This window comes from Wolffia australiana, chromosome 6, assembly GCF_029677425.1.
Source record: "Wolffia australiana isolate 7733 chromosome 6, ASM2967742v1".
In the NCBI taxonomy this organism is placed as follows: Eukaryota; Viridiplantae; Streptophyta; class Magnoliopsida; order Alismatales; family Araceae; genus Wolffia; species Wolffia australiana.
This window is the reverse complement of record NC_135840.1, coordinates 6,898,357-6,907,500: the sequence shown is the minus strand read 5'-3', so window position 1 is coordinate 6,907,500 and position 9,144 is coordinate 6,898,357. Positions and strand designations below refer to the sequence as shown.

General features: G+C 36.0%; 1 protein-coding gene across 1 annotated transcript; it reads right to left on the bottom strand.

Annotated features, from left to right (window-relative positions):
* Positions 1 to 5,964: 5,964 nt before the first annotated feature.
* On the bottom strand, positions 5,965 to 7,861 carry EP3 (homolog of carrot EP3-3 chitinase). Its single transcript, XM_078576696.1, has 2 exons — positions 7,410 to 7,861; positions 5,965 to 6,525 (listed from the first exon to the last, which is right to left on the bottom strand). Exons 1-2 carry the CDS (start codon positions 7,810 to 7,812, stop codon positions 6,113 to 6,115), a joined length of 816 nt encoding a protein of 271 aa, XP_078432822.1. The 5' UTR covers positions 7,813 to 7,861; the 3' UTR covers positions 5,965 to 6,112.
* Positions 7,862 to 9,144: the final 1,283 nt, after the last annotated feature.

The following is a 9,144-nucleotide window of genomic DNA, read 5'->3' as shown; positions in this document are numbered from 1 at the left end:
GAAATTCAAATTCAATTCAATAATTCAAGTCAAAGCTAATAGGCTCAGTGTGATCAAATAAAGTCTAATAAAAATCTCGATTTACTTCAATTGTCTTAATCGTATTAAATCAATTATGAATGGTCAAAAGTAATGGATAAAGTCAAAATCAAGTCGATTTTAGAGATTGATTAAATTTTCTCCACAATGTGATCAAGTCAAAATTAGGCACACGAGATGAGATGAGGTATTATCAAATCAATGACCGAAACAAATATGATCAATTTTTCAATCAAATTTCTGATTGAAATGAATTAACAAATACAAATAGAAACAGTTGAAGAGTATGGTCACAATCAGATTAATTGAATTGATATGAAATAATAGGATTCAACTAACATTTAATGTCGAATCAAATTATGTGTTATGATCAAATTATATGAATGCACTAACTTGATGAAGTTAAGAAAATATGATATGGATAAGATGAATGATTAATAATAGATTGATTATCACAAAGTCGATTTAACAAGAATGCATTTCAGAGTAGATAACCGATGATTTAAATCTGGATAATCAGCTGTCTTCAAGTTATTGAATCAAGACTTTTAAAATCGAATTGGGAAAACAAATGTCAACTTTCAACTATTTGGTTTCAGGGATCAAAAACAGAAAAGTCAACAATGAATTTCAGATTAGTAATCCAAAAAAAATTCAAATACCAAATTCTGAATTACAGATTAAAGAATCAAGAATCAAATTGGAACTGTCAATTTCAGATTTCAGATTAGTAAACTCAGATTCGAATATTCAATTTCGAATTTCAGATTGAAGAATCAAGAAATATAAACTGAGTGATGAATAATCTGAATTACTTATATCAGAAATTTGATTCAAGATGCAGATCACAAGTTGAAACTATTATTATATTCACAACAAGATCATCAGAATTGAATCAGTTAACCAATATCTCAGGAATGAGGATTTGAATATATCAATAGCAGTTATTGAAATGATCTCACCATTCTTTATGAATGCAAATCCCAAAGAGTGAATGTTGAATCAATCCACCAACAAAGCCCCAATTTCTTGAAGCTTGAAACCCTCAAGCAATAACAGATCTCAGATCCCAAGGTGAGCACCAAATTTTGGAGAGAGAGTGGGCGCCCAAAAAGTGAGTACGTTTTCCAAAAAAGGTGCTTTTATGGGGCAGAAAAAGGTATCATATATATAATTTTTTCTTTTATATCAAAAAAGTAAATTAGGAGGAATGGTTAAAGGCCCTCTTTTTTAAAACAGACTCTTGAGGTCTTGGGTTCAAAACCCAAAACAACCCTACTTATAAATTTAATATTTTAAAACCAAGTTTATATTGATAAATAATTATTATTTATAAAATCAAATAATAATATTATTTTAACTACTCTAATAACCTGCATCAAGAAGGATTAATTACTCATTAAATTCAAAATGTTGATAAACCATTAAGACTCACCTGATCAAAGTTTTATTCTCATGAAGATCCAACATTATTGGCCTTCCAAATTAAATTAACTATATCATCATATAGATTAATTAACGTTAGATCGATTTAACCCAACGAATAGGTTGAGTCTCCAACACATGGGTGCCAAGCTACACCTTGTGCTCTAGAAGATACAAAGGAGTGTGTATCTACTCACTCATGATAATTGTTCACAATTTGGTTATCTTGCAAGTATAATCTTTCATCCACTTGACGCTCCTAGAATGTCTTAGGGTATGGTCAACTGTCAACCCTAGTCGGTAATTTGAGCTAGTTCTGATGCATTCAGAAATCATTGGAGAACTCTTCTCTAATATTTCACAACCTTTGCCAAGGACTTCATCGCATCGTCTTCCTTGTGTTGTCACCTCTTATATTGAGGGTGTACGATCCCATCTTTAATACTCAATTGTCTTTGTGAACTTCTTGATGCACACAAACTAAGAATATTTTAGAATCCCATGATTATGGACATGTGGGTCATAGTCAAAGTACAACTATCTGTCCACATGACGTCTTTGGTGCCTTAGGTCTAAGGACCACTTACACAACCGTGACGTAAATCAACCTGATTGACAGTTCGATATAATACCATTCAGGGATTCATACGGATCAATTCAATGAACTCTTTCCACAGAAGAGCACCCACTATCTATCCTTAGTGTCTCTAGACTAATGGTTACTGGACCGACCATACTCATTGTATGAGTGAGGCTTGGTAATGTTATTCTAGTCAGACATTTCGATATCCTTCTCGAGTATCCTTTGAATAAGAATATTTAGAACACATGCTTAAAAATGAGTGATGTCTATATTACGATCTCATCATGATTCACCAAGTCAAATCATGTATTCATGGACTTCATTATAAGCATTACAGGTGCACTATAATGAATATATTATATTAATGAGCATGGAACGATATATGGAATGTGTGATTGGCTTTCCAGCCACATATATTTCCATCACCTCCAAGAACCGTATATTGAAATTCAATCCATAAAGCTCAAGCAAAAATATAAATTCCCTAAAGAAATAAGAACTAGAATATATTGTTTGTGATGATAATTCCAAAGAAGTTCATCCATCTTGGTTTTTTATTGACTACGTAAACATAACCTCTGGACTGTTATCTTTCATAATAAAAGTGTATTTAATTTTATTTATTTGAGTAATGCAAAATTGACTATTATTTTTTTGGCTTGTTCAGACCCTAAAATAAAAAACCTCAATTTATACTAGAGCCATGATGACTCATCAATCAATAAGTCCAACATCTTATCGTCATTTATAAAATGAATACATGTGATGACTGAACTTCATCCATATAGATTGTTGTACTTCCAACATATTTTTTTAAAACATCATAAGAATAGGTTACTAATTAAAGTGATTTGTATATTTGGAGTCTCATTCTGAGGCACGGCTTTAGGTGTGACTTTACGATCATTCCAAATTTTATTTTATTGATCTATTTGATATACTCCATTTTCCAGAGATTAAAATAAATATCGATAATTTTTTGCATCCAAATGAAGACGAAAGATCCATTTGAATCAACATGATCTATCGTAACAAGTCAAGCACTCTTATTCTGAAAATAGCAAAGCAAATAAATTTCAAAAACTATCAACCAAACTATAAATTTAAATCCCAGATTAGTAATTTGTCTCTTTCAGAACAGAACTTAAATCACTGAACCAAAGAAGAAGTATTACAAAAAAATAGATAAGAGCAAATATAGGAATTGTGACTCCCACAAACGGAGCAATACCATTGCAATTAGCTACTTTTCCATACTCAAAATTGAATAGTTTCAATAAAGTCCCTAAAAATTTTTCCTTGGCTCAGATCTAGAAATACCCTCAATAGTTTGTGTGGCCATAAAATACTATATCATATTTTAAAACATAATGGAAATATTGACCTTAGTTGCGATCTCCATATCTAGTTTACATTTAAATGGGTTAGCCTAAATAAGGCTGCTACCCTCTCAACAACAACCAACCCATTTTATATTTCAAGTCCTTTACGGCTATTCAGTAAAGCACTATGTTTTGAGAAATGATTTTACACAAGTTTAGTGGCGGGAGCAAAAATAGGCATAGTAAATTTCAAGAGCTTAGTAACTAACAAGAATTATTATCGTTGAATGATAATTTTAAAGTAGGTGTTAAATTATGAGAATCAATGTGTTTAGAAGACAAAAAATAAAATTAAGAAAATTGGAGTTTATATTTGTAATAATATTTGTGTGCCATGTGTAAAAAATGGAAACAACATATATGCTGATTTTTTTAGTTAATCTAGACTTTGATATTGTTGTACATGTTTGAAGTACCAGCCAAATATCTAGTTGAAAAGCGGCACAATTCATATTAAAATAAAAAGGTGATGTGACCACTCAAAAATATTTCATCGAAAAAAATAAAAAAATGTATTTATGTTGGACAACTCATCTGATACAGGGTCCAAATTCAAGTTGTAAAACAATTCTCACAATTATATGTCGAGTAGTTTTAAACAAATTGGTGTCACTGCCTAAGACTATTATTTATGAGATAAAATTGCATACCAAACATAATAAGAAAAAAATTTATGGATAAAAAACAACAAAAATTTGTATTGAATACATTTGTTGAAGATAATAAACTAGTCAACTAGAATGTTGAATCAAGTTATCAAGTTATCACTTAACCTCAAATCAGTGCCATCCAAAAACCATATTTTTAATCAGAGTAATCATCGATCTCTTAAAAATCTGTAGAGCCAATACATCTATATCAATGTTGGTGTTGTTTGGTGTATAGGAACGTTTGATTCTCCTCTGAGTCCTAATAATAAGTTATGTTACACGTGTGAATTTCAAGGGTTGTAGAGATGACTCCTAGGTTCAGGATGAGAAATTGGTCCTAGCCTTTATAAATATTGATATATTCATTCACGTCTATTTGTTTATTTATTTAGGTATATGATATATATATATATATCGCTAATAAAATACATAAATAAAATTTTAAATTTAAATCAATAAAAAACTTAGGCTTTAACTAATCCCACATATTCTTAGATATTTATCTTTGAGAATGATTAGAAGTGATTGTTTAAATTAAAACTTGATTATTTCAAGAAACATCCAAAATTTCATGATTTTAGGATGGTTTCTGAATTTTTTGTGGGAAAATCACCCGTTATATTAATTTTTTATTTATAGTTTTCATGAATTAGTGTTTGCCATAGTAAATGCTAAACATGAATTTTATCATAATATCTTTATCATTGTCAATGGTTCATTTTATCATCATGATTAGAAATGTAAGAGAGTGATTGCACATATCTGATGTATTGATCAGAGATTTGGTTGGTGCATTTTTATTATTGGGATAATCAAGGACTTATGGATATAAAGGGTGGTATAAAATTGTGTCTTATTTATTTATTTTTCATATCAGTATGTGTGAATGCGGAAAATCCATGTAATGGATGTCTGAGAACCACCACAATCTTTGGAACAAATTGAATAATGAGACCTCATGAAGACATATGAATGCTTGGGAAGGATACGACTATTGGATGCATACAAAAAGTTAGCATTGAAAACGATCACAAGTACAATACCACTCAAAATATGTCCCATGAAATTCTATCTGCTCAGGACGTCTTCCAGAGATTTTCAAAAATCATCAACTGTGGCCAGAAAAATGCCACGGGAATACGGAAATGCTTGGGTGTCTTGAATATACCGAAGCAATCAATGTTATTTTCCTTAATGAAGCATGTGAAAAAAAAATTATCAACAATAACTATTTGATGTTTCTTGCATTTAGTACATATTTTGTACAGATCATCCATCATAAAGGTTCACAGTGGAATAGTAATATCCCAGATATTTGGTAGAGGTTTATGAACTCCTACAACACTTTCTGCCTCACATTTCAGCGACCCTTCCTTAAATACAAGGTTAGACAGGACCGACATAAAAATCAGACAAAAAAGAATACTTCAAACAAGGTCACGGTGAATGCTGTCGCTCTTTGATTTCCATTGATGTCGTCTATTCTGTAATCTTTCAATTGTCCTCCAGCGAAGTACTTATTGAACATTCACGCGTACATACTCGCAGTTTTTCCACAGAAGGTACGAATAATGATTCTCACGAGCAATTTAGATATGGTTGTGCGGTTCCTTTTGTGCGAATGTGTGTGAATTGTTTGTTCTGTTCCGTTTCTGAACAGAACAGTATCAAATTCGAACAGATCATGTGTGCGGTTCTATTGTTCGCTTTGTCCGAATTTCGTTCTAATTTTGTTCGAATGTGCAAATTTTGTTCGTTTTTGCACAAAAAAAGAACAGAACAAATACCCCTGTTCGAATGAACGAATATTGAACATTCACGGCGTGAGGTTCTTTTATGCGATTTTTTTGTTCTTTTCAAACGAACAGAACAGAACAACCATGTCTAACGGGCAATCAACAGGGATGTTCTTATTAAAAAACAAAAACGCGTAGCTCACGCCGTGGAGAAGACGAGCAACAAGTCAAGGATAGACGCAGGTAGCGCCACGGTTCAAGAATCTGAACAGAAGGGCACCACAGTTCATCAAGTTTCTAGCATTCGAGATTATCCCCCGGCGAGACGCCGAGCTGCTGACAGTACGTTGTATAATAGCTGACTCGGGCTCGGACAGTGGCGGGGTTAGCGCCGTTGCATTCTAAAGCACCGTTGATGGCCCGGATAGTAGCGCCGAAGCCCTGCCCAGAGACGATAAGCGAGTGCACGTTGTTCATCCAGAACCAAAGACCCGTCTTGAACGCTATCACCGGGTCGCTAGCTACCGTCTCCGGCGAACCCAGGCCGTCGAACCCTATGCTCTGCCCGGCCGGGCCGTAGTTGTAGTTCCACGACAGCTGAATCGGGCCACGGCCGTAGTATCCCTTCCCCGCAACGCACGGGTACTGCGTGTTGCTCTCGTCGCAGTAGTCTCTGTTCGGCCCGTCGATCTCCTCTATGTAGCAGAAGCCTGGAACGAGCACCCGAGGGTAGAAATATCAGCAGTGGCAAAACAAAACCCATCCGAAGGGATGAAGTTAACGATGACGATTTCCTCGTCGTCTCTCGTACTCTTGAAGATTTCCTCATTTTTATCATTCTATCGTGGATGAAATAATTCATCTTCATCATTCGTAACAAATAATACGAGTTATTCATGATAAATAATACTAGTTACCCATCCAAAGGGATGAAGCTGACGATGACGATTTCCTCATCGTGTGTTATATTATCGTGGATGAAAGACGATTCATCTTCATCATTAATCACAAATAATACTAGTTATTCATGACGAATTATATCGTTTACCCATCCAAAGAGATAAAGACGAAGATGACGATTTCCTCATCGTCTGTCGTCTTGTCGTGGATGCAAGACGATTCATCCTCATCATTCATAAAGAATAATACTAGTTATTCATGACGAATAATACCGGTTACCCATCCAAAGGGATAAAGCCGAAGATGACGATTTCCGCATCATCTGTCATCTTATCGTGGATGCAATACGATTCATCCACATCATTCATCACGAATAATACGAGTTATTCATGACAAATAATACTAGTTACCCATCCAAAGGGATAAAGCCGAAGATGACGATTTCCTCATCGTCTGTCATCTTATCGTGTATGAAAGACGATTCATCCTCATCATTCATAAGGAATAATACTAGTTATTCATGACGAATAATGCCGTTACCCATCCATAGGGATAAAGCCGAAGAGGAGGATTTCCTCATCGTCTGTCATCTTATCATGGATGCAAGACGATTCATCCTCATCATTCATTAATACTAGTTATCCACCCGTTATCCGTAATTCTACGCGATGTCAGATTGGTCCATCGCACGTACTTCCTGTCTCGTGAGTGACGTGCGCGAAGAAGGCGGCGATCTCGCGCTTGGAGTCGTCCTCCGAGCCCACCGTGCCGAAACGAGGGTAGGAGGCGAGAGCGGAGAGAAAGGCGTCTCGGGAGTAGAATCCCTTCCCGGGGCAGCTCGAGGCGGCCCTATCAATGATGCTGTTGAAGAACTCGTTCGTGACTATGTCCGATACGACGACGGAGTTGGTCGGCAGGGGCGCCTCGCAAGGCCCTTGTTGGCAGCCGGTGCCGCAGTAGTCCGAGCCAGTACCGCAGTAGCCCCAACGACTGCAGCAGAGATCAGGGGAACACCCGCAGTTCTGGGCAGCGGCCAAGCTCAGAGCAAACCCCACCAACGCCGCCGCGAACAGCGCAACGTTGAGAGATTGCGCCATGAAGAGAAGACTCTCTTGAACTCGATGATAGTTTCTCTCCTTCTGCTACTTATATTGATCTGATTGAGTTGCAGCCTAACGCGGAGAACAGCGCAAAATTTTCGCCGCTTTCACACTTCAGTGGGGATGATGAGTTGAATTGTTGAAACTTAAAAGTTTTGCTACGCGGCACGGAGATAGCCAAGGACGCGGATAGTCAAAGAGTTAGAGCTGTATCTGAGGCTTGATTCTTTTCCGCGTTGTTACGTTAATTTGATGGATCAGTTTTTAGAGTTAAATGTGCAGGAAAGTTGGATGGGTTTCGTAAAAACAATATTTTTTTAATCCGTGTAACTTCGGAATATTAGATCTCTCGTCGGACGAGGGGTCTACTGTCTCGGCCTCTGTTCAGTCTTGTATTAGATCAATTGAAGGCGATTGAAGAATCTCACTGGACACCAGTTTTAAAACGAGGAATTGAGTTTGACGGTGCGAGTCAATTGTATTAAGAAAATCATGAACCGAAACCGACACGACCAATCTCACTGGACACCAGTTTTAAAACGAGGAATTGAGTTTGACGGTGCGAGTCAATTGTATTAAGAAAATCATGAACCGAAACCGAGAGGGGTAATCAGAGCTTCCTAGCCGGAAAAAAAGTCCCGAATATTAATGCGGACTGTTGAATTTCCTCAACAACAATGCGAAGTCTCTTCCTAAAATGATTTTGGGCATTAATGTTCGGACCAAATTGTCACTGGAGAGTCTGACCATAATTACAACAAATCAGCAAAAGCCAGCAGTAAGAATCAAACATTTTCTTTAGAAATGTGAAGAAAGATCTGCTTAGTTATTAAGATAAGCGAAGCAACTCGGTTCTTTGCGAGGGAAAAATGCTTGCTAGAGCATCAAAACTGCGAATTTTTATGAGCTGTGTAGCTTTCAAGAAAACGAGTACCCAATAAAAGAGTCCGCAAGTCGACTTGTAATTATGGTATACATCAAAATGTCTTGGGTCTAATTAAATGTTGGACTTTACTTGGCATCTAATTATGATGACGGTTTCAATAGTTTCCCGTTTATTATAGAGAGGCAATAATAGTCAAGTTGCAATCACAAGAAAAAGCCAGATATTTTCATGAGCCATAAAATGATCCGAGAGTGCTCTCCAAAGCAATCATCTAAGATTATATTTCCAACATTTTTTTTCTCGGATGTTAATCCATGAAAAGGGTCATAACAATCTTTAAGTCGATTTTTTCATGTCAAAAGACTCCAAACCTTAGACTCAGTAAAACTTTTGACTTTTGTATATTGGTCTTCCAGTGGACCCACAGTGGCGACCGGTATGGC

What these genes read in the sequence shown, in the direction of transcription:
- EP3 (XM_078576696.1), bottom strand. Translation starts at nt 7,812, where the DNA reads ATGGCGCAATCTCTCAACGTTGCGCTGTTCGCGGCGGCGTTGGTGGGG. An exon ending in CGTCACTCACGAGACAGGAA is followed by an intron (nt 6,526 to 7,409) that starts GTACGTGCGATG and finishes TGCTCGTTCCAG; the next exon opens with GCTTCTGCTACATAGAGGAG.